Source organism: Oryx dammah, unplaced genomic scaffold (assembly GCF_014754425.2).
Source record: "Oryx dammah isolate SB20612 unplaced genomic scaffold, SCBI_Odam_1.1 HiC_scaffold_20, whole genome shotgun sequence".
In the NCBI taxonomy this organism is placed as follows: domain Eukaryota; kingdom Metazoa; phylum Chordata; class Mammalia; order Artiodactyla; family Bovidae; genus Oryx; species Oryx dammah.
This window is the reverse complement of record NW_024070204.1, coordinates 69573549-69598388: the sequence shown is the minus strand read 5'-3', so window position 1 is coordinate 69598388 and position 24840 is coordinate 69573549. Positions and strand designations below refer to the sequence as shown.

The following is a 24840-nucleotide window of genomic DNA, read 5'->3' as shown; positions in this document are numbered from 1 at the left end:
AACCCGGGTCTTCCGCATTGTAGACAGACACTTTACCGTCTGAGCCACCAGGGAAATCTATTTACTTCTTAGCAAAAATGGGGATCACAATGGTACCTACCTCAACTACCCAGGTGGTGCTATTGGTAAAGAACCTGCCTGCCAGTGCAGGAGATGGAAGAGATGCGAGTTTGATCCCTGGGTCGGGAAGATCCCCTGGAGGAGGGCATGGCTACCTACTCTGGTATTCTTGCCTGGAGAATCCCATGGACAGAGGAGCCTGTTGGGCTACAGTCCATAGGGTTACAAAGAGTCAGACACAATTGAAGTAATTTAGAATGCATGCCCTTCATAGGGCTACTTGGAGGGTTAAATGAGAGAATGCATGTAAAGTGTTAAATCAAGGCTTGGCATTCAGTAAGTGTTCAATAAATGTTAGAAACTTTTTTCTTCAGGAAACTCAGGCTGAGAAAGGTTAAGTAACCTCTCCAAACTAAGCAGCTATGTAAGTGACAGAGTAGGAATTCTAGCATTTCAGTTGGAGCACAGAGTTTACTCATGTCATTTGTTACATAAATTATTAACAGAAACAATCAGAGGGGTGATAGGCCTGTGGTGTGGCTGTGGTGATGAGTTTAGTTTCAGAACTGAAGACATTAGTGTCGAGTGGGAAAGGGAGGTCCTGGAGGCAGCTGGACACACAAGCCTGACCCTCGGGCTGGGTCTTGCCAGGAGGAGTCCTTCTTTCCACAGTCATCTCTCAGAGTCTATGCAACACTATAGTCATCAATAGTGCACCACCTAATGTGCAGGTATGTAGCAGATGCTATTTAATACAACTGTGTGACCAAGATAATTGTAAATTCTTTAAGCGGTTTTGGTTAGATGTTTATATTTGACCATCAATCTCTCTTGCCAAAAATTTTCCACAGTGCCATAAAATCATTATAATAAAACCCCATGTTTCAGATAAATATAAAAGCCGTATCCTAGTCAGTATGAAGCTTTAAGATTTCTCTATTGGAAACCATCCCATTAAGAAGTTAATTAACGTTCATTCAAAATAACCTTCTTTTTTTTTTCAAAATAACCTTCTAAATTTCATCTCCTTCAGTTCAGTTCAGTTCAGTCGCTCAGTCGTGTCTGACTCTTTGTGACTCCATGAACCACAGCATGCCAGGCCTCCCTGTCCATCACCAACTCCCAGAGTCTACCCAAACCCATGTCCATCGAGTAGGTGATGCCATCCAACCATCTCATCCTCTGTCATCCCCTTCTCCTCCTGCCCTCAATCTTTCCCAGCATCAGGGTCTTTTCAAATGAGTCAGCTCTTCGCATCAGGTGGCCAAAGTATTGAAGTCTCAGCTTCAACATCAGTCCTTCCAGTGATCTCCTTCAACTACAAGCAAATTTTCAACTCTTTTAATATGTTGAGTAATTTGTTATTTTAACATTATTTTAAAAATCCAGATTCACATGTCACAAACTAAATGGAGGAGAAATTTTTAATATTCCTCAAATCTCAACCTTATTTACTTTCTGGAATCACCACCTACCTTTGTTCCCCCACCAAGTACCTTACCACACTGTTGCTGTGAACTTTTCTGCATGTATATGAGAAATCTAAGATGAAAAAACAAACATCTTTCAGATTCTTCCAAGGGATGGCAGACAAAAAATTTGGTTCATTGACCAAATTTGATTCACCACCTGTTTTTGTATGAACTATGAACTAAGAATAGTTTTACATTTTTAAAAGATTAAAAAGAATTCAAAAGAAGAAAAATATTTCATGACGTGTGAAAATTCTATGAAATGCAAATTCTATTGTCCAAAAATGAATAAAGTTTTATTGGAATACAGCCATGCTCATTCATTTACATACATATATAGAGGCTTTCACACTACAATGGCAGAGTTGTGGACTTGCAACAAAGATTGTCCGTGGATGGTGCTCTCATTGCTTTGCAGTGCTGTTCAGCAACCTGCAGACCTCAGGGATGTGGTTATCATGCCACTGTTTCAAGTGCCAAGCATATCACTTTACAGAAACACTGTTGTATTTTATTTACCAGCGCAGTAACCATCATGTCAAAACCAACCAAACTGAACCAAAAAAAGAAGAGAATAGTGGGATCCAAATGTCATGCTTTAAAGTCACAGTGGAGTGTGGATTATTTTGTTAAAGAATTGGACAGGAAAGCATTGTCTTTGCTGTATAGTGACACTATAACTGTACTAAAAGAATGTGGCATAACAGAGTAAGCCCTCATCACAACATTCCCAGCTGCAAAAAAAGGAGTAGCCAGAAAAATTAGAAAATTTAAACCAGAATATCTCATAATAGCACAATTTCTCCATTAAAAATGCAGAATGGAAATCAGACTGTGTGCTGGTGACTCATTTATTAACCACACAAGGAAAGACATTTATTGATGGTGAGTTGATTACATTAGTTTTGGTTGTGGTAACGGATGAAATGTGTCTAGAGAAAATAAAATAGTTTAAGGCTATTAGCCTTTTGGTGACAGCTGTTTGAAGAGTTGATAACTTTGGGAGCAACATCAATAATCAATTTCAAACCATGGCAAATGATCTCTAACAGTTTTCCTTGGCTCTTGATAAGTTGACCAATATTACACAGTTGTTTGTTTGTCAAGTCCTCATGGTGAGGTTGAAATGAATGAAGAGTAAGCTTCTGTGAATAATCTGTGTGGAAAAATTATGGTCAAAAATATTTTCAAGAAAAATGAGGAAACACTAAATGCCGCCCGAAATAGAATCTGCTAAGATGTGTTTACACCTGTTAATGAATAGGAAAAGGCTTTTTGGACAAATTTACGAAGCTTATGAAAACATGAAGTGTTTAAAACCTTTACTAATTGATTATAATATTCATCAGAAGGTACTTTGTGGAAAATATTTGAATCTATTGTGCATTATTGAAAAAATTGTGACAAATGTGATCATTATCTCTTCCGGAGTTAACTATTATCTGTTTTGTGAACTTTTGTGAAAAATAGAAGATAAACATTCTTACTTGTCCTATCACCTACATAGCAGTTTGATGGCTTAACAGTAATAAGTCATCTGTGAGTTTTTGAGCTCAGGATGGCGATTGAAATTTTTATTAAGAGCAGCCCTCAACCACTATTACTGAACATTGGATGACTTGGAAAATTAGCTTTTGCTGCAGACTTCATAATGTTTCTCAATGGATTCAACCAAAATGACAGAGAAAAACAGTGGTTATATGCAGAACCTTGTGATAAAATCATTTTGATGACAATTAATATTTAAATCACAAGAACGTGAAGCAATATATAAAACTTGCTGTGATGTCAAAAATTAAAACAGAAAGTGAGATCACCATTCCTTCAAAAATTTTAATGAACATATTTTCCAGTCTCAAACTACAGTTCTAGCAATGTTTTCAGACCTTAATACAAGTGTAAAAGTAATTTTTAAATTTCAAGTTCTTTTAACTGTGCAATTGAAGGGTTTCCATTCAGCAATTCCATATTTAGCAATATAATAAATGGTGTGCTAAAAGGCAGACATCAAGAGAGAATATTTAATAGAATTTTATAAATGCCTTCTGAGCAATGAAAATGCTTAATAAAAGATTATGTACAGGGATTGATATCAGTGTTTGGCAGTACTTTCCTTTGAGAGTTTTAGCCAACTTCAAGAGTTAGCCAGCTATAAAATTTAAAGAGCACACAATTCATACAAGACCATCCTCACTTCTGACACCAATTGCAAGTTTGGAAGAGTTCCCAAAACTACCTTCAGGGTCAATAATTCACTAACAGGACTTGCAGAACTCCCTGAAATTGTTAATGCTCAGTTACCATTTGTTGTTGGTAAAGGATGGAGAGTTAATTCAGCCAAGGGGAGATGTACATAGAGCAGAGTCCAGGGAAGTATCAGACATTTTTGTTGCCTTTCCACATGGAGTCAGGATTCTTGACTTTCACTGCATCAATGTGTGACAATGTGTAGAATATTGCCAATGAGCAAAGCTCATCCACACCTTGGTGTCCAAAGATTTTCTTGGGGCTCTACCATGTAGGTGAGACTTTTCCCCATGATTGCCTCTGTGGTTGATCTCAGCCTGCAGGGCAACTGACACCATGTGGCCCAAAGCCCCACTTACATATCACATTGTTAGTCTTCCTGAAATGGTCAACCTAGACCCTAAGTCATATTTTTAAATTTCCCCATGTAACCCCAGTTCCCCTGGCAAACCATGACATTCCAAGAGATTGCTTCCCAGTAGCTGAGGACAAATACCAGAGCACATTTGGGGCAAAATTAATTCTTTACTACATACCACCTGTGGGAAGCATTTTCAATGATGAACTGTAAAATATCATTATAGATCACCATTAGCAGATGAAGAGTTGCAGTCAGTTTTGATCAAAGAGAACACTAACTTTGAACTCTAATGGAGTGAAATGTGATCTAACCCACAAATTTATTTTTCTCATTACTAGACCTGTGTCACAAAAGAATGGACTCAATTACTAATGTCAGATTTTGCATTTTTAAATTGTGGAAGCTTTTTTCTCTCTTGTTGGGGATGTACCTACATAATATCCTTGATTTTTCATCTTGGCCTGAAATGACTGCAATATTTACTATCTGATCTTTTATAGCAAAAGTTTGCCAATTTCTGATGTTGAGTCCAATTTGTAATACTACTCTGATGGCTAGTTTTATGAATCAACTTGATGAAACTATAGACCCTAATCATTCAACCAAACATCAATCCAGGTGTTGTTGTGGAAGTATTCTGTGGATGTAATTAACATCTACAACCAGTTGATTTTAAGTGAAGGAGATTAACCTCAACAATCTGAGTAGGCAGGAATTAATCAGTTCAAAGTCCTTGACTATACTTTCTTTGTTTTGTTTTTTTTCCCACTTTTTATTATTATTAATAATGCTGCTATGAACATTTGGGTACAGGTTTTTGGGGGGCTTTTTTTTTTTTTTTTACTTTCTTTGAATGAAGAATTCTCCCTGGATAGCAACTACAGCGCCTACCTGAGAGTTTTCAGCTGGTACTTGGAGGTCGGTCCTCTGAATTTCAGGCTTACCTAGCCAGCTCCACACTCACACAAGCCAATTCCTTGCAATCAATCATTCAATCAACACACATATACATCCTGCTGATTCTGTTTCCCTGGTGGAATCCTGACTGACTCACTGCTCTCTATAAAAAATACTATCCAATTTGTACCGCTAGAAAACTGAAAAGGAAATAACTTTAGATAAAATGAAATTAATAGTTTGCCATAGCTGTCTGTCAGCTGTGATATTGCCTCATCTGTCTTATTGACTCTAGTGCAAGGCAGAAAGGGGTAGTGAGAGTTATGAATAAAGAAAGGAAATTCAGGAAGACTTTAATTCAGTCTTATCACTGTGGAGCAAAGAGAGATTTTTGCTTCTTGATAGCATCTATTCCCAGAGTATTTCTGAGAAATGTCTCCATTAGTCTAAGTCTAGGACTCACTTCCCAGGGCCCACTGTTGTTGGCTGTTAGAACACCCTGGACCTCCTGGCATTGTTGATAAGTTCTGTGCTTGTATATTTTCAGAGGAGAGTTTCCTGAGCTTTTATCAGATTTCCTAATGGGTCGTGGCACCAAAAGGATAAAGGAAGTGACAAACAGATTCAAGGGAATCGATCTGATAGACAGAGTGCCTGAAGAACTATGAATGGAGGTTCATGACCTTGTACAGGAGGCAGGGATCAAGACCATCCCCAAGGAAAAGAAATGCAAAAAGGCAAAATGGTTGTCTGAGGAAGCCTTACAAATAACTGCGAAAAGAAGAGAAGTGAAAGGCAAAGGAGAAGAGGAAAGATATGCCCATTTGAATGCAGAGGTCCAAAGAATAGCAAGGAGAGATGAGAAAGCCTTCCTCAGTGATCAATGCAAAGAAATAGAGGAAAACAAAAGAATGGGGAAGGCTAGAGATCTCTTCAAGAAAATTAGTGATACCAAAGGAACATTTCATGCAAAGATGGGCTCATAAAGGACAGAAATGGTATGGACCTAACAGAAGATATTAAGAAGAGGTGGCAAGAATACACAGAAGAACTGTACAAAAAAGATCTTCACGACCCAAAACCACAATAGTGTGATCACTGACCTAGAGCCAGACATGCTGGAATGCGAAGTCAAGTGGGCCTTAAGAAGCATCACTACAAGCAAAGCTAGTGGAGGTGATGGAATTCCAGTTGAGCTATTTCAAATCCTAAAACATGATGCTGTGAAAGTGCTTCATTCAATATGCCAGCAAATTTGGAAAACTCAGCAGTGGCCACAGGACTGGGAAAGGTCTGTTTTCATTCCAATCCCAGAGAAAGGCAATGCCGAAGAATGCTCAGACTACCGCACAATTGCCCTCAGGTTCTTTACCGCTAGAGCCACCTGGGAAGGTGGGAGGAAGCTGGGTTTCATCACTAGGCTGTTACTGGGGAACTTCCTGCACTTGTGGTGATGGCCTGAGTGACCCCAGGGACCTGCTCGGATACTGCCAGATTGCCTGGGGAGGAGGCAAGTGGGGGGTGGCCCCTAAGCTTTGTGGAGGGCTTCTGGACTTCTAGCCACTAAGCTTCTACTGTGCCCCTGCCCAAAGAGGGGGGAGGAGGAGCTGGCGCCCTAAGGAGGGGAGGGCGGGCTGAGAGGGAGTTTGAAAAGAGGAAGGAAGTGGGGCCCAGCAGCGCACCCAGCCACCCCTGGCTGCTTCCCCAGAGGACGACTGGAGGTGCCTGCAGGTCCTGGCCGAGCCATGGCCCCCTGGCGCAAAACTGACAAGGAGCGACACGGAGTGGGTAAGATTGGGCCTCGGGCTCTCGGCAGGAGAAGGGCAGGTGGCCAGAGAGGTGCCCAGGAAGGTGCAGGGGAGCCAGCGGTGTGGACGTAGGCTCTGAGCGCCCACTCAAGCTCGGAGGGCTCCCTCTGCTGCTGTGGGGCCAGCGGGATAGGAAAAGGGAGGCGGGGGAAACGAAGGTGGGCACCTCACCCGGCAGGCCACAGCCAGCCGCTCCCTCTCCTGCCTGCCCACCGCCACAGGGCTGCCTTCTTTCTCCAAATGCCTATGCATTTATGGGCTCCAGCAGAGCTCAGAGCCGCCTGCCTCTGTGTCAGGCTCCTAGCACGGCAGGGATTCCCTCGCCCTTTCTGGAGACTTGGCCTCTTGGAGGGAGCATCGAGCATCGTTCTCTCTCTTGGTTGGGCCTTGCCTGACCCCACACCCCTCCTGCCACCCTTGCCCTAAGCGACACCCATCCGCCTGCTTCCCCTGCCTGTTCCTCCTGGGTCAGATGACCCCCTTGTTTGGCAGAGCATCCTTGGGGTGTAGGGCTGGAGGGCAAGACCCTCCACTCAGCCCCAGTGAGTCTCTGGGGGAGAAAGTCTCGCACCAGGTTATATGGGGACATCCAAGAAGCCGCCTCATCAGCTTCAGCCATCTAAGCTCCCAGAGGCCTCTGCCTCAAGCTCAGGGCGGAAGTGGTGACTGGGGGAAGGGAAGCTTCAGGTACTAGGACTCTTTCTACTAAATGGCACCCGTGGTGCAATCCCCATAGATTCAATGTGGTTTTCAGATAAGTGTGAATATAAAAACCTCTCTGTGGCTTGCTACACAGGCAGACACCAGATACCGCCCTCAGAGATGAGAACTGAACAGGTCAGATGTTGGAGGACCCAAGGCTGAGAGTGATTAGATGCTGGGGATCCCAGGGCTGCTGCTGGAGAAGCACTGTCCTGGAGGGCTCACCAGTTAGTCATTCATTTACTAGGCTCCAGGCACCTGTGGAGTGTTTAAAGGTGAATGGTCCCCAGCCAGAGAACAAATACTAATCCATGCCCTGAGTAAAGTTGCTCAGTCGTGTCCGACTCTTTGCGACCCCATGGACTGTAGCCTATCAGGCTCCTCCTTCCATGGGATTCTCCAGGCAAGAGTGCTGGAGTGGGTTGCCATTTCCTTCTCCAGGGGATCTTCCCAGCCCAGGGATCGAACCCGGGTCTCCCGCATTCCAGGCAGACACTTTAACCTCTGAGCCACCAGGGAAGCCAGGGGGCTCAATTTCTCCACCTACACTGAACTAGACTCACTAACTTTTCAACTTTAAAGCTTCTGTAACTCTGGGCCCTTTTTGCTCCGGTTATCAGGCTGAATCCCTTCTCAGGGGAAGCTGGGAACTGATAAATGGAGCAGACCCTTATAGGTGGAGGGACCAATGCAATCTAGGAGATGAAAGCTGGACATGAAGGGAATATCCAGGAAACCAAGAGCATATCCAGAGAGAAAACATGGCAGCTCCTTTCGCCTTGAGGGGAGGGTGCATTGAAGGGAAGGGCGCTCAAAGCTAAGTTGCAGCCATATTTTGGAAGGCTCTGAATGCTATGCTGAGAAGTTGAGACTTTTTCCGTTTAGGCAGTGGGGAGCCATAGAGGGCTTCTGTTCAGAGGAAGGACATGAGATATGTGCTGAAGCCAGTATGGAGGGAGACTGGTGGACAGAAGAGCGAAGGTGCCTGGATGGTATACAAGGGACGGGTACTGGCGGTCCAGGGGAACCAGGGCAGTTAACTGGGGAGCCTGAGGGTCGTAGAAGAGTCCCACCCTCTGGCTGAAGCGCTGCAGTGCGCGCCTGCAGGGTGGGCACTGTGCTGCAGGGTGAAGAGAATGGACTCTGCTTCCTGCTCTTGGATTCCAGCTTCCAGTGCTTCCCAGCCTTCTGAGCTAAACAACTTATGTAGTCTCTCCAGGCTTCAGTTTCCTTGTCTGTGTAATGGGAGCAATAACAGCACCTGCTGCTCAGGGTTGTTGAAGGACTAGATGAATTAACCCACAGAGAGTGCCTAGAATGACAGTTGTACAGATCCTCATTACATTTTATCAATGCTTGTTTTTAGTCTTTATTCTCTGCATGGGAGCCCGATTCAGGACATGGCATCACAGGCTGGGAGGGGCCTACAGGATGGAGTAGGGTCTCACCATCCCTAGCAGAGGAGACCCCACCTGTGTGCTCAGAGACTAGAAACTCTGTTAGGCTCTAGGCCCAGAGGCTTCTTCTGATGGAATATCTGACGACGTTCACACCTACCTATGACAGTTCTATTTGGGGTGGGGGTCAGAGGACGTATGACCTTTAAGGGGGCCAGTGAGCACTTGGTAGGCGTCTGTGTATCAGAGGATCTTTTTATCTCTGCCTTTGAGTGGCAGAGGCAAGAAAGGCACTCTCCAGCGCTCCTCTGCAGACTCCAGGTAGATGGAATGAAAAAGCAAGGCTTTATGGCTGTGGGTTATGAGGAGACAGGGGCCTGGAGTCACCCAGCCGAAAGAACAGTGGCCTGAGAGTAAGGGGTCTGGGTTCTGGTGACAGCATCATTTTTGCAGACAGGTCTGTGCTTTAGTTTCTCACTGTAAGTCTAGATGTTAATGCATTTCTATTTCAAGGCATTCCTTTATGAAGAGAATCTGAGATAACGAGTATGGGGCTTGGAGGAAGGTGAAGAGCTAGAGCCACGTAAGGATTAGGGAGTCGTCAGAACAGCTCTGGAGTCCCAGCCAGTCCAACACAGGAGCTCCTGAGCTTTGCTTTCCCATTCGGTTTCCCTTTCCTCTGGCCCAGCTGACGAGGGCTGCTGGTGTCTGTCTGTCTGGGGAGCTGATTTTTCTGGGGGCAGCTTCATACCAGAACCTCCGGGCTTCTTTCTCAGTTCACTGTGTGGTGGGCACCCAGAGTGAGTCTCGTGTAGATCCCTGGCCCGGTTCTTTGTACTTCCTTGATGGAGCTTTAAAGGGTGATCCATTAGAGTTCCAGAGAGGACACTTGGGTAGACTTGCCACAGACAAGATAGCGTAACTATAACATAAAAAAAGACATAGCCTCTGCCCTTGAGGAGTTTTGTGTAAGATTAGAAGCTTGCACTGTGAGTTCAAATCTGGCCCTGTTCACTCATCTATCGTAAGCATAATATGGATCTCTTAAGACTGAGTAGAGGTAGTACCTGAAAATCACTTAGTAATGAGACTGGTCAATGAAAGTTAGCAGCTGAGGTCAAGGGGCTAATAGTTGCTGAGCCAAGAGAGACAGAGGGTAATGCACCCTTATGCCAGGTTCAGGACAGTCATGCCTTATAAGAGTAAGTATAGTAGAAGACCCATTCTCATGCAATATCTTTGTCTGGCTTCTGAACACCTGTGTGAGACAGCATATTATTTTTCTCATTTTATAGACAAAGACTTCCAGAGTTCACGTAACTTGGAAGTACTTGGGCTGGGCATTAGATTCAGTTGTCTTCAGACACCAGGCCCTCTGTACAACACTAGGAGGTAAACTGGAAGGAGAAATGTTAGAGACAAAGGCAGGAGGTTGGAAGGTGTTGGCATTTGGGTCAAACAATAAATAGTCCTCTTTGATTTTAGTGAATGATTATAGTGAAAAAACAAAAAGTTGGAGAGGTAGATTGCAGCCTGATTGTGAAGGACTTTGAGTACCAAGCTCATAAGTTTGGACTTCATTGTGTGAGCAGTGGAGATTTTGAGCAGGTGTGCCACCTGTAAGAAGATAATTTAACCACTTGGAGGGGGGCAAGGGTTGGACACAGGATGGAACAGCAGTGGGTGACAATTTTCCTGTCTACTGACTGTCTGATTGGTTAATCCTGCAGGAGTTCCGCATATAATTAACATTTCCTTTTGGCCTTCACTGTCTTAATCCTCTCTGCTTGAGACTTTTGTCATTGATGACAGCTTTATCCTTGGAAGAGAGGACAGAGGACAGAAAAGGAGGAGGTGAAAATGAGTAACAAACTCCTGTGGATGACAGAAACTCTCCAAATTAAAACATCATTTCTCTCTCATATAGAAAGCCCAGAAATAGTCCCTGAAGAAGTGGTAGAGTAGCTCATTCTGTTTCCTACCCTGCTTCCTTGGCACAAGGCTTCTGCCTTTTGAACCAAACTGGCTTCTTAAGCTCAGGTCCAGCTTCCAGGCAGCAAGAAGGACCGAAGGGAGCATGAAGGGCATGACCCCTTTCATTAAGGCCACGTGCTTGAAGGCCCACTGACACTTCCTCTTGTATCCTGTTGGCTAGAGCCTAATCACATGACTGAACCTAGCCACAAGGGAACCTGGAAATGCAGTCTTCAGTGTAGGCAGTCATGCACCCAGCTGAAAGCCCAGTGTGCCCAAGCAAGGAGGGGAAGAAGAGTGTTAGGGGTGGCAGACTGGTTTCCTCAGGCAGCCATAACAAAAAGGTCCTGACTGGGCGGCTTAAACAACAGGAATTATTTTCTCACAGTTCTGGAGGCTGGAGCTCCAAGCCCAAGGTGCTAGGAGGTTGGGTTCTCCTGAGGCCTCCTAGGCCGGCAGCCAGCTGCTTCCTCATTGCTTTGTCCTCACACGGCCATCTCTCTGTGCATGTTCACCACGTGCGCGAGCCATCTTCTTCAAAGGATGCCAGTCATGTTGGATTAGGGCCCCATGCTAACAGCTTCGCTAATCACATCTGTACAGACCTGATCCAAATATGGGACTTCAACATACGGATCTGGAGCCCTGGTGAGGGCAACAGGTGGCTCCTTAACAGTTGACCTGTGATCTGCAGTGTGATGTTTAGGGACGGTAAAAGAAGGCTTCAGGGCAGGGGCTCTCGGAAGGTGAGTGCAGAAAAAGGTTTGTTTACCCTGAAGCTGAGCCTGCTGGGTGGATCTGTGTGGGTACTTCAGTTACGCTCAGAAGCCTTGTCTCTGCACAAGTCATCTCTAGTTACGGTTACGTACCTATCTACGTGTGGTGTTGGGCAGTACTGCTTGGCTCCTTCAGAGAGCCATGAGGGCAGTCTGTTCCAGGTCTCTCCCCAGCTTCAAGTGGTTTGCTGACTGTCTTTGGTGTCCCACGCCTTTTACCTCAGGCTCTGCGTCTGTCTTTATATGGCATTCTTCCTGTGTGTGCATGTCTCCTGCCAAAGTTTCCCTTTTAATCAGAACACCAGTTAGGTTAGGGTGAGTGTTAGTCACTCAGTCGTGTCCGACTCTTTGCAACTCCGTGGACTCCAGCCCGCCAGGCTCCTCTGTCCATGGAATTCTCCAGGCAAGAATATTGGAGTGGGTTGCCATTCCCTTCTCCAGGGGGTCTTCTCAACCCAGGGATCAAACCCAGGTCTCCCACACTGCGGGCAGATTCTTTACTATCTGAGCCACCAGGGAAGTCCCGTTAGGGTGAGAGCCCACCCTAATGACCTATTTTAACTGGATTACCTCTGAAAAGAGTATCTCTGAGTAAGGTTTCATCCTGAGGTGCTGGGGATTGGGAGTCTAATGTATCATTTGTTTGGAGGGGAGTGGTGTAACTCAAACCATGACAGGATCTTCCAGAGTTGAGATGGGATCTCTTTGGCATCTTGATTGGGAAATACAGATGAGTTCGAGAGCTCCCTCTGGGCCAGGATGCAGGTGATGCTGTTCCCTGGACAGGGTGGTCCAGAGTGAAACGGACTGATGCCGAGTGGGCAGTGGGTGCTTGTGTCCCTGCAGCACGCACTGTCACTGCAGGGAACAAAATTATTCACTCAAAGGTGTTCAGTTAATAGGTGTGCGGTGTGTATGTGTATGTGAGGAAAGTAGTGTGTTTTAAGTATCAAGAGAAATCAAACAAACCAAGGAAGCATAAGCAGCAGTCCTCCAGAGGAGCTGGACTGGGGCACCCTGGAAAATTCTGCCTGCCTTCTTACGGCTTCCCAGCTGCTCTAAACCTATGAGCTCAGTTTTCCGTTGTCTCCTCGCCTTCCTGACTTTGATATTCTGCGACCGCTAGATGGCGCCAGCCTGATGGCCCCAGCAGGCTGCCCACCTCAACCTAGCATGTCTCTGCAGTCCTGGTACCTTCCGAAACTCCTCTCTGTGTTTATTTGTTCGGTCTTGAGAGAGAAGGTCTGATTGGATCGATTGACCTTTTTCAGAAAGGCCACCCCAAGTCAGAGGTCATTGCCAAGCTAAGAATGAGCCCCACTCTGATCAGGATACTGCCTCTGCCTTTCCCAATATGCTCTGGCTATGGGACAGGGCTGGCAGGAGTTGTGAGTGGGGACAGATTCTTTGCATAGGAGGCGTGAGTCAAACATGGATTCCAAACACACCAGGGGAGAACTCCGCTACAGAGGGACCACTATTACTGCTCTTACTGCCAGAGTTAATAGTAAAAGAGGAGAGACAGAGACTGTCATTTACTCATCAATTTGTTCACTCATCCACTCCTTCCTACTTAATTTATTTCTTAAATATTTATCAGGCATTTCCTATGGGCTAGATAGGGAAATTACTAGAACTTGGCCAGTATGTTTCCTACCCTTTTGGAGCTTATAGTCTAGTGGGAAGACTAAAGGCACCTTGTGGGAAAATCAAGAAGTATATCACTGTAAATTATGATATGTGCTATTCTGAAGAAGAGAGCCTGTCTCATGAATGAGAATATGGGAGGGAGGGAATCTTAAACTGGATGGTCTCAGAAGGCCCCTGAGGAGCAATGGGGGGAAACATTGTAAAGGAAATGGCTTAGAGGAATCCTATTTTTGCTGTGGAAGCAAACTATACCTTTGGATTTGTCTCCAGAAGTTAGTCTGGCACAATAAAAACGCATGGATGGAAATCTGATTCCTTCCTGCCACCAATTCTTAGGCGCCTGGTCCTCCTCCTTTCTGATGCTTCAGCAGTTTGGGATTGTTGAAGAGTGCCTGCTGGGCTGACTGTTCAAGTCCATTTATGGAGATTGTCCTAATCCCTAGGTTTATGGGAACTGCATTTGTTAGTGGCCATCTTGCCCCCAACCATAATGTTTGTGTTTGAATGAGCCTTGACAGAATGTGTTTGCTAAGCTTTGCTTCCTTCTGAGTTCAGCATTCTTATATCACTGCTGAATTTTGAGACAGGTGTGTAGTCACCATAATATTCTGCTAGTTTCTGGGCCTTTGGACTTCTTTCTGGGTTTGTGTGTGTGTTTTTGTTTTTAGGTTTATAGGCCTTTAATTTAATGGCCAATTACACATGGGGGCTGCAGTCTGTGTTCTGTGGCGAATGTCCTGCAAATGGGGAATGCTAATGCTTATTGCCGACCAACTCCAGAAGGTTGTGGAGGCACCACAAATGTTCCCTTTAATAGGCACTGTCTCCTTTCTTTCCACTTTCTTTAATTGATGTGAGTTAAAAAACAGCCAGGCTCAGTTTGTCAACCTCTGAAGTCTCACTTGGTTTCTAGTTCTCTTGGAAAAAAGTCATCCATGTCTTGCTCCTCTGACCCGACTAGAACACTGTCAGCTTCGACATTGATTTAAAGAAGCTGTGCAGGTGGTGGGTGTGACTGACAGTGTCAGCACCTTTCCAGACCCCCTCCAGACATTGCCCCAGGGCACTCAGATTCCCCCTGATAAAACAGAACTCCTTGGGTCAAAGCCTAAACCAGGATGGTGAAGAGGACCTAGGTGGGCAATGTGACTTGCATAGGTGCCTCAGCATTCAGCACAGGGTGTGAACAGAGCCAGTGCTGAGCAGGCATCTGTCGGGATGGATTAAGTGCTAGCCATGTCAGGTTTCAGAGACCGTGACTGGTGTGCTAGGCTGCAGCAAGGTGCAAACCTGGCGCCAACTAGACCTGGATGACTTGGCCGGGAAGTGGGATTTTGCTGCTTGCCTGCTTGGTGGTGGCAGTAAGGGAGCTGTCTCAGGAGAGAGTGTTCCAGGCAGAATAAACAGCCAAGGAAACCTCTCTGGTGTGTGGGAGGCCCGTGTGGACAGAGCAGAGTAAGCCAGGGGCAGAGTGCTCAGAAATGAGTGCTCTGAGCAGAGGTTGTATTGAGCAATGCCTGGCACATGTTGTAAGACTTTGGCTTTTAGTCTGAATGGAAGGGGATAGGGCATTGAAGGATTTGAGAAGAATTGCAGTATGTTTTGTCTTTTTTAAAATTTAATTTTTAATTGAAGTATAGTTGAATTACATGTTGTGTTAATTTCTGCTGTACAGCAAAGTGACTCGGTTACACACACACACACATACACATACTTGTCGTTCAGTCCCTAAGTTGCGTCTGACTCTTTGCAATCCCATGGACTGCAGCACTGTCCTGCAGTCCTTCACCATCTCCTGAAGCTTGCTCAAACTCATGTCCATTGAGTCCATTGCCATCCAACCATCTCATCCTCTATCATCCCCTTCTCCTCCTGCCTTCTTTTTAGCATCAATCTTTCCAAGCATCAGGGTCTTTTCCAATAAGTTAGCTCTTAGTATCAGGTGGCCAAAGTATTGGAGCTTCTGCTTCAGCATCAGTCCTTCCAATAAATATGATTTATCACAGGATATTGAATATAGCTCCCCATGCTGTACAGTTGGTCCTTGTTGTTTAGCCATTCTACATGTAATAGTTTGTATCTGCTAACCCCAAACTCCCAGCCTGTCCCTGTCCCACCCCTCCCCCTTGGCAACCACTGTCTGTCTCATTTTAAAAGGATTATTGTAGACATTTTATGGTTAGTAGATAGAAAGGAATTAACTGTGGAAGCAGGGAGGCCAGCACAGCAGTTACTATAATAATCTAGGCAAGAGATTGTGGTGGGGGGCACCCAGGGATATAGCAGGAGAGGAGATGAGATGTGCTTGGCTGGGTGTGTATTGTAGGTCAAGCAAATGGGATTTTCCTCATGGATTGGATGTAGGTATGAGAGAAAGGGAATAATCAGGGGTGACACAAAGGCAAAAACAATAGTTTTTGGTCTGAGCAGCTGGAAGAATGGAATTGCATACAGGACTTCCTTAGTTAATCCCCTGGTCTAAGTTGTCATCGATATTGCCATAAATAATAACATTGCCTCAACTTTTTCCAATCCGGCCTATTTGTGAAGCACAGTGGTGTCATGTTGAACCCTCACAGCTATGCTGAGAGGTGAGTCCTTTTATCTTCATTTCAAAGATGAGGAAATTGAAGAGCAGAGAGCTTCAAACTCTTACTGAAATGCAGCCTCTTTCCAGCAGTTTTCTACACCTCATCCCTGGAAGAAATTTCTTCTGGTGTCCTGAAATCATTTTTCATCTTGCCTTTTAGTTTTATGCGACTGCATTATCTCCCCGCCGGGCGGCTTATTGTTTGAGGGCTGAGCTCTGTTGGAGGTCAACCTCGATTCCCTCTGGTTCTTGATGGAACCAGATTCCATCTGGTACTAGCACAAACGTGGTGGGTCAGAGAGTCTCATTGATACTGTGATGTGGGACCCTTGGGAAAATCCAGTGAAATCTATAATTCCTCTTCCTACAAAAGCATGCATACGTCCACTTTTGCATTACCGTTTCATTCAGGCCCATTCATGGAAGCCAGCTATGGACCCTGGTAAAGTGCACTCAGTAACTAGACACGATAGACACAGCCAAGGCACCCTGCCCAAAGTGTGAATTCTTAGATCTGAGTGGTCAAGATTAAGAAAACTATTTTTATAGTCTATTCAGATCGCTTAAGTCCAATAAATCCATGCTAAGTTATGGTCCTGGGCTGAGTGTGGGGGTGCAGAGCTGAAGACCAGTCTCTTCTCTCAGCAAGGTGATGAGCCAGGAGTAGTCTCTCCTTTTTGCTTGAGGCAGCAACAGACAATGTTACGAGTACAAATGCCCCATCTCTCAGGTTGGAGATGGGTACACCCCTTGCTTCCGGTCGCTGTGGCTCCTGCCATCGCCCCGTCAGATTTCACTGTGGCCTTGTGTGGAACTGTCTGGCTCCTCCATAGAATGTGAACACCATGGCGGCAGTACTGTGTTTCTTGTTCTTCTCCAGCACGAACTGCCTAGCACAGAATAGTTGCTGACCGGATGAATGGATGTGTCGGTAAGCATATGAGAGGGCAGAAGGTGGAGGATGAAGAGGGAATAGAGGTTGAAGGTTTTACATTTTCTAGTAGCCTCATAAGGCTCAGATGAGTTGTCCCCTCCTGCCCTTACCCCCCAGCTCCTTTCCTGTCGGGAGGCTGAGTCCTGTGAGCGAGCTCACAACTGAGGCGTTCTTGAACTCTCCTCTAAATACCTGGATCCCTGCACCAAGCCCCACAGTTCTCACCTCAGGACTCACTTGAACTCTGCACCCGTCAAGCTGATTTCCCTTCTCTTTTCCTTGCCCTTGTGGCCTTCCCTCCCTCCCTTTCTCCCCAGGGCTGTCACCCCAGTTCTCCCCCTCCCTCCCCCTGCCCTTTCCTCTCCCTCCAGTCTCACTTCCTTCATGGGGCCTCTCTTGATCTCTGTCTTCTGAGAGACCATGGCTGCCATGCTCCACAGCTTCAGTTCAGTTCAGTTCAGTCACTCAGTCGTGTCCTACTCTTTGAGACCCCATGGACTGCAGCACTCCAGGCCTCCCTGTCCATCAGCAACTTCTGGAGCTTGCTGAAACTCATGTCCATCAAGTCGGTGATGCCATCCAGGCATCTCATCCTCTGTTGTCCCCTTCTCCTGCCTTCAATCTTTCCCAGCATCAGGGTCTTTTCTAAGGAGTCAGTTCTTTGCATCAGGTGACCAGAGTATTGGAGTTTCATCTTCAGCATCAGTCCTTCCAATGAATATTCAGGACTGATTTCCTTTAGGATGATAGCCTCTTATTTCTTGTGTGTTCATTTTATCTCTTGAACTAGATTTCCCAAAATCTCCAGGATAGCAGGCTTCACCCTCTATCACCCCCTCTCACCTTCTGCAGAGCCCAACAGTGCACCACACTCCCACATTGGAGCTTGGGGACTGAGAAATCAGCCCTTGGTTTCATCATAAAGCCTCTCTTCCAAGTCTGGTATGTGAGTGTGTGAACACAGAACAGTGTGAGACAGTGTGTGCATGGGTGTGTGCATATACCTATACTGGGGACACTGGGAAAAAGAGAGTGAATCCCAGCATGATGTTTTTGCAGGACTCATCAACCTTGACACTATTGGTATTTGGGGCCAGATCATTCTTGATATGGGGCTGTCTTGTACACTGTAGGATGTTTAGCAGTGTCCCTGACCTCCACCAGCTAGATGCTAGGAGCTCCCCCACTCCCCATCCCTGCCTCCCCCACCCCCAGGATTGTGACAACCAAGCATGTGTCCAGCATTGACACGTGTTCCCTTCCCTACACTTGTCCCCAGCTGAGAGTCACTGCTTAGCGAACTCCTGGGAATTCACTTTCTTCTTGTTGGCTGAGTATGTCACCTTGGCTCACCAACGGCAACCGGTAAGGTTTTAGGAGGATCCAGTAGGGGTCCTAAAGCACCCACTTCTGTGGGTGCCAAATACACATCCTTTAGCCAGAGGCAGTGTGATGTAATGGTTGAGGCTGTGTATTCTGAAGACAGCCCACCTGGGGTGAAATCCTGGCTCATCTCCTTTCCATCTGGGTCACCCTGGGCTGTTCACTTCATCTTACACTACCTCAGTGTCCTCATGTGTAAAACCGAGATGCTAATAATTGTACTCACCACAAGAATTGTGAGAGGATTAAATGGGTGACTGTGGGTCAAGTCCTCGGAGAAGTCTGATAACTAGAAGTGTTCACTCCTGATCGGAGGAAGACATCTTCTCCTTGATTCCCTCTGGCTGTGATTCTTCTGCCTCATCCACTGCCAACTTGCACCAGGTTTGAGCTCTGGCCTTGCTGCTGGAAGCTTCTGCTGGGTCATCGCACTCACCCTCCTGATGCAACGTCAGGTTGTTGCCTTGGTGTTGAGGCTACCAACACCTTGCCCAGAGACTCCAGCCAAACTATCTGTATATTTTAATAAAAGTGTGTGTTTCTTTTGAATCCAAAGTGGACCTGCCGGCTGGTTCTATTTCTTCTGGAACGGAGACCCTCCAAATCCCAGATCAGAGACTAGAGAAATGAGCTTCAGGCAATTATATTCTTTTTCGCCAATACCGTTTGTGTTCCCTTACATGGCTGCTTGTACAAACTCTATTGACAACTGGGGTTTGCTGAAGCTTTTGTTTTCAAACCTGTCTGCAAGTGGCAGGGTCCTGATGAGGTACAAATCCATCCTGAAGGGTCACAGGGCACTCGATGGCTGCCATCAAAATTGGCAATCCAGCTGGCTCAGCAACTCATTAAATAATGTCAAGAAATGCAAGAAAAAACTCAGGAGACGAGACATACCCACCCTGCATGGGTGTGTTCCTTCAGTTCAACAAGTATTTATTAAAGTTCAGTAAATATTGATTGAACTTCAATTGTGAGTCAGATGCTGTTCTCAGCACTGGGAATTCACTGGGCACCAGGCAGGCTCAGTCTTCACCCTGGCTGAGGTTGAAGAAGACAGGAAATTAACAAGTCCAATATATATACACACACACACACATATATGTATGTTTGTCTGTGTTTATAGATATACACACATGGACATACATACTCACACACAATAACTGTGATATCAGCACTGGGCTAGTCAGGAAAGGAAAGACTTCAGATTCCAGTCTGGGTTTGACTCTGTTTTCTAGTTGTGTGGCCATGGGCAAGTTCCTTAATCTTTTTTTCAGTTTCTCATATGTTACATGGAGGGTAATACATTGAAGGGTTACTGTGAAGATTAAATGAGCTAATACAAGTAATGCATAAGTAATTTTGTCTGTCTTATTTGTCACTGTAACCCAAATAGCCAGAGCAGTCTCTGGCATGCAGTAGGTATCGAGTGAATGTTTGTTGAAAAATACCATGTGCTTGGTACGTAACGTGTGCTCAGTAAGTATTCACCATTGTGAGGGGAGGGGCCAAGCTGTATATGAAGTAGGAACGGTCCAGATTTCTGGGTAATTCTGTTTAACTCACTGGTTGGGCTTCCTTGGTGACTCAGTGGTCCTGCCAATGCAGGAGACACAGGTTTGATCCCTGGGTCGGGAAACTCCCCTGAAGAAGGGACTGGCAACTCATTCCAGTATTCTTGCCTGGAAAATCCCGTGGACATAGGAGCCTGGTGGGCTACAGTCGATGGGGTTGTGAAGGAGTCGGACACTATCTAGAGACTAAACAACAGGAACGTACGAGTTAGAGGTGAAAGAATAAGTTGTTTACTTTCTCTCTACTTCAGTTTCCTCATCTATAAATCCAAGTGAAATCTTGTACTTACCTCCTAACACTGTAGGAAGCATAGAGACCCCTCTCTATTCATTTATGTGAGCGGCATGCTGTAACAGTGTGTGCTTACTTTTTCCTTAATCTCTTGATTTAGGCTCTTGATGAGCAGCCTGTTTCAATACATTTAAGTTAAATCTGTAGCTAATCAGTGGATTTGATTTCCAGGGTTGTTGGAAGTCCCACCTGTCTTAAGGTAGCTGCTCCCCCTGGCTTGACAATCTAGGGTTTCCAGCATGAATAGCCTCATTGGGTTCAATAACCTTAGATGGCCCTAGTGCTTGAAATACCCCTTTGATCCTCAGCCATAAGTAGTTTGGTCTGGTTAGGCTTGTCAGTAACCAGCTGCTGCCTTATCTGCTGAGTATAGTATTTTAACACAGGGAAAGGTCAAATCCTTTGTTGGGTTGTACCAATATTCTACTAGGCACAGAAACTTCATAAAAAAGGGGAAGCTGAGATAGGTGTCTATGGAAATCTTTCCACCACTTGTTTATCTTTCATGGGTGGACATGGCCAGAGTGGGGAAGGCTATGATTTCAGTGATTTTTACTTATTTATTCCTGTAGGTTCCTCTGGTTTTTCTGCCTTTTCCATCACTCACTCAAAACTTGAGAGTGGTTAGACCTGCAGGGAGTGGTGAGATGACCTGTTCTGACACTGGTCAGAAACAACTCAAGTGAGATTCATAGATAAACAATAAAACTTTAGCAACGGGTGGCATTCTGGTTCAAAGTTTCCTGTTAGTCATTTAGAAAACTTAACAGAATTGGGTACTGGTATGCAAAGCCACTTCCTTTGTCGACAAGTAATGTCTTCTTTTCCCCAAATCGAGCCTTGAGAACAGAGGTCCTCATGCAAAGGCAGAAATACATTTATAAATTAAATGGCAATGTCAGTTACTTTCATTTTCTTATAATGTGAGTCTTTGGAATGAGTACAGACCTTCACGTTGGATTTCAGGTTTCAAGATCTGTCCAAGATATCTTCTTAAGCCACTCACCTGACAGAGCTGGGCAGAGTCGGAGGCAGAGAGTCCTAAGGAAAGATGGGAAGCCTCCAGTCTGGGAACAAAATAAGAGTCTTGCTCTGAACTTCAAATATCTGATGGACAGGCCTAATTTTCTAGTGCTCCAGAGGTAAACACATTGTGGACGGTCTTCCTCTGTTAGAAACCTCAGGTACCTCTGTGGCCCTGCCCAGCTCCATGTCAGGGTGTGTCGTCAGCCAGACCTCTGGGGCTGGAGGGTTCAGGAAGTGGGGAACCTGCAGAGTTAGGGCATTAACAGGCTGTAGTGTCCAAATGCCAGCAGCCTGTTTGGGGGCAGGGCTTGAAGTCAGGCCAGGTGTGGAGGAAAATGGAGAAACAGGGCAGCTTTATGCAGGAGAAGAGAACGCTTGAGTCCCCTGAGAGTCCTCTCAGGTTTCATTTTGAGCAAAGGGTTTATTTTATTTTATTCCTTTTTATAATTTATCTCTCTTTAACAATATTCTCCATTTTGGGAGACATTATTTTTCTGGTTTCCTTTAGTTCCTTGTCCATAGTTTTCTTTAGCTACTTGAGCATATTTAAAATAACTGATTGAAAGTCTTTGTCTTCTAAGTCCATTGTCTATCCTTCAGGACAGTTTTTATTAATTTCCTTTTTTTCTCTGTGATGGACTATACTTTCTTGTTTCTTACAACCCTCAAAATTTTGTGTTGAAAACTGGATTTCTTGAATATTATGATGTGCTAGCTTGGACGTCAGAGTCTCCCTCCTTGCCAGGGCTTGTTGTCACTCCTTCATACAGATTGTACCAGTTGGTTTGATTAGTGATTTTTCTAAAGCATTTTGTTAAGACCATGTTGTTTGTTGCATATGGTCACGGAAGTCTCTAAATGCCTGGAATAGAGAAAAAAAAATCTTGTCTTTGCAGCTGTGTGTGGGTGTTTGGACATACCTTCAATGCTTAGCCAGCCCATTTACAACTTCGCCTTAGCCTGCATTTCCTTCCTGCATGGAGCTTGACAGTCAACCAGAGCTGAGATGTGGGCTTTCTCACACCCTTTCTCAACATGTGTCCAACTCTACGTGGTCTTTTAGATCCCTAGTGATATGTTATATTCTTCAAAGCTCTTATTCTCCAAAGCATTTCAATTCTAAGCCTTTCCTTCTGGGCTTAGAGGTAGGATTATCATTCACCCCAACTTATATTCTTTGCCCTGTACAGCAGCAGGTAGTTCTTTTGACTTAATGTTTTTGATTAATGCCCTTTGCATGGCTGCATCTCCGCCTTCAGTTCAGTCGCTCAGTCGTGTCTGACTCTTTGCGACCCCATGCATTGCAGCACGCCAGGCCTCCATGTCCATCACCAACTCCCGGAGTTCACTCAGACTCACATCTATCGAGTCGGTGATGCCATCCAGCCATCTCATCCTCTGTCGTCCCCTTCTCCTCCTGCCCTCAATCCCTCCCAGCATCAGGGTCTTTTCCAGTGAGCCAACTCTTTGCATGAGGTGGCCAAAGTATTGGAGTTTTAGCTTTAGCATCAGTCCTTCCAATGAACACTCAGGACTGATCTTTAGAAACCCAGGACTGATCTCCTTTAGAATGGACTGGTTGGATCTCCTTGCAGTCCAAGGGACTCTCAAGAGTCTTCTCCAACACCACAGTTCAAAAGCATCAATTCTTCGGCGCTCAGCTTGCTTCACAGTCCAGCTCTCACATCCATACATGACCACTGGAAAAACCATAGCCTTGACTAGATGGACCTTTGTTGGCAAAGTAATGTCTGTGCTTTTGAATATGCTGTCTAGGTTGGTCATAACTTTCCTTCCAAGGAGTAAGCGTCTTTTAATTTCATGGCTGCAATCACCATCTTCAGTGGTTTTGGAGCCCCCCAAAATAAAGTCTGACTGTTTCCACTGTTTCCCCATCTATTTGCCATGAAGTGATGGGACCAGATGCCATGATCTTTGTTTTCTGAATGTTGAGCTTTAGGCCAACTTTTTCACTCTCCTCTTTCACTTTCATCAAGAGGCTTTTTAGTTCCTCTTCACTTTCTGCCATAAGGGTGGTGTCATCTGAATCTCCGCCTTAGGAGAGTCCCAAATCAGGGAAATAAAGACAAACACAAGGCTTTAGTCCTTCAGGAAGCCTACAGACAGATCAAAACAAACAACTACAATTTCTTGGGACAAGGCCTGCTCTGCTCCCTCCAGCCTTGGGAATCGACACCACGAACATGGAATACCGTCTTCAAGACTGCCACAACAAAAGATGGGGAAGAGAGAATGGGATAAGGATAAGTTAAAATGCTGCAAGACATTACCAGGTTTCAGTTGCCTTTTTCTGGAGAAAGGGTTTGCTTGGTTGCTGTAAACTCCTGACTGTTTTTCAGGGTTCTGATAAAGTTGGTTCTGACCATTTTTGCCAGATTTTTCATTGCAAGCACCTATTCTTGCAGTTCCCCACTTCACCATTTTTTGCTGATTTGGCTCTAAGAAGTAGTTTTTGAATGCAGTTTGTTGACAGGTAAGGAGAGACTGAGGACCAAAGGGAGAGGGAATGAACTGAGTCAGTGGTAAGGCTGCCGAGAGGCCTCAGGATTCTCCTCATTCAGTTCAGTCTGTCTGCTGTTTTGTCACGTGGCTCAACAGCATTGTGTCTCCTTGGTCCAGAGACCTCTGGCATTAGAAAGACAAAGCAAGGGTCTGCTCATGGGCTTCCTCACACCCACTCTGCCTCTCTCTATCCACTCTCCACATGGAAGCCAGAGTGATAGTCCGTGTTACGGGATTACATCACTCCCTTTCAGCCTTCCAGCCTCTGATGTCTCTATACAATGGGGTATTATTCAGCAGCAAAAATGAGGGATGTAATGATAGTTGCTATAACATGGATGAGCCTTTAAAACCTTGTGCTAAGCAGAAGAAGCCAGTTGCAAAAGACCATATATTATATGAAATGTCTAGAATGGACAAATCTACAGAGACAGAAAGTAGACGAGTGGCCGCTTGTGGCTGGGGGAGCTTTTTGAGGTGTTGAGAATGTTCTAAAATTAATCTTAGTGATGGTTTCACAACTTGTGAGTAAATCTTTGAGTTACGTACTTTAAGTGGACAAACTGTATCTGAATAAATCTGTTACCAAATAGCTAAGTACAACCTATTCAGTTTCCTGTTGTCTTGGAATAAAGCCTAAACTCATCAGGAAGTCCTGCGTGACCTGATTCTTGCCTCTCCAGCCTGCCTGCGTCACTCCCTCCTCTCTTAGCGCACTCCACACACTGCAGTTTCCCTTATGCTCTCTGTGCCAACTGTCTTCCTCACTCAGGGCCTTTGAACACACTGTTTCCTCTTCCTGAAATGCCCTTCCGCTCGTTGTCCCCATTGCTGACTTGTTTGACTCCTCCATCTATAATCAGCTCAGGGAGTAACCTTCACTAACTACCCCAGGAAAAGTTGATGCCCCCTCCCCTCTCTTGTGTGTGTGTGTGTGCTCAGACGTGTCCAACTCTTTGCAACCCATAGTTCCATGGACTGTAGCCCGCCAGGCTCCTCTGCCCCTGGAATTTTCTAGACAAGAATACTGGAATGGGTTGCCATTTCGTACTCCAGCAGATCTTCCCAACCCAGGGATCAAAACTGTGATTCTTGCATCTCCTGTGTTGGCAGGTGGATTCCTTACCACTGTATCACCTGGAAAGTCACCTACCAGGTGGCCATATTTGTCTCT

General features: G+C 45.3%; 1 protein-coding gene across 1 annotated transcript in view; it reads left to right on the top strand.

The window, feature by feature from the left end:
- The first annotated feature begins 6704 nt into the window (after positions 1 to 6704).
- Positions 6705 to 24840, top strand: part of DOCK2 (dedicator of cytokinesis 2) — a 456743-nt gene continuing 438607 nt past the window's right edge. The window contains exon 1 of the mRNA XM_040262783.1: positions 6705 to 6825. Coding sequence (XP_040118717.1) covers positions 6783 to 6825 — 43 coding nt within the window. The 5' untranslated portion in view covers positions 6705 to 6782. The remainder of the gene's footprint in view (positions 6826 to 24840) is intronic.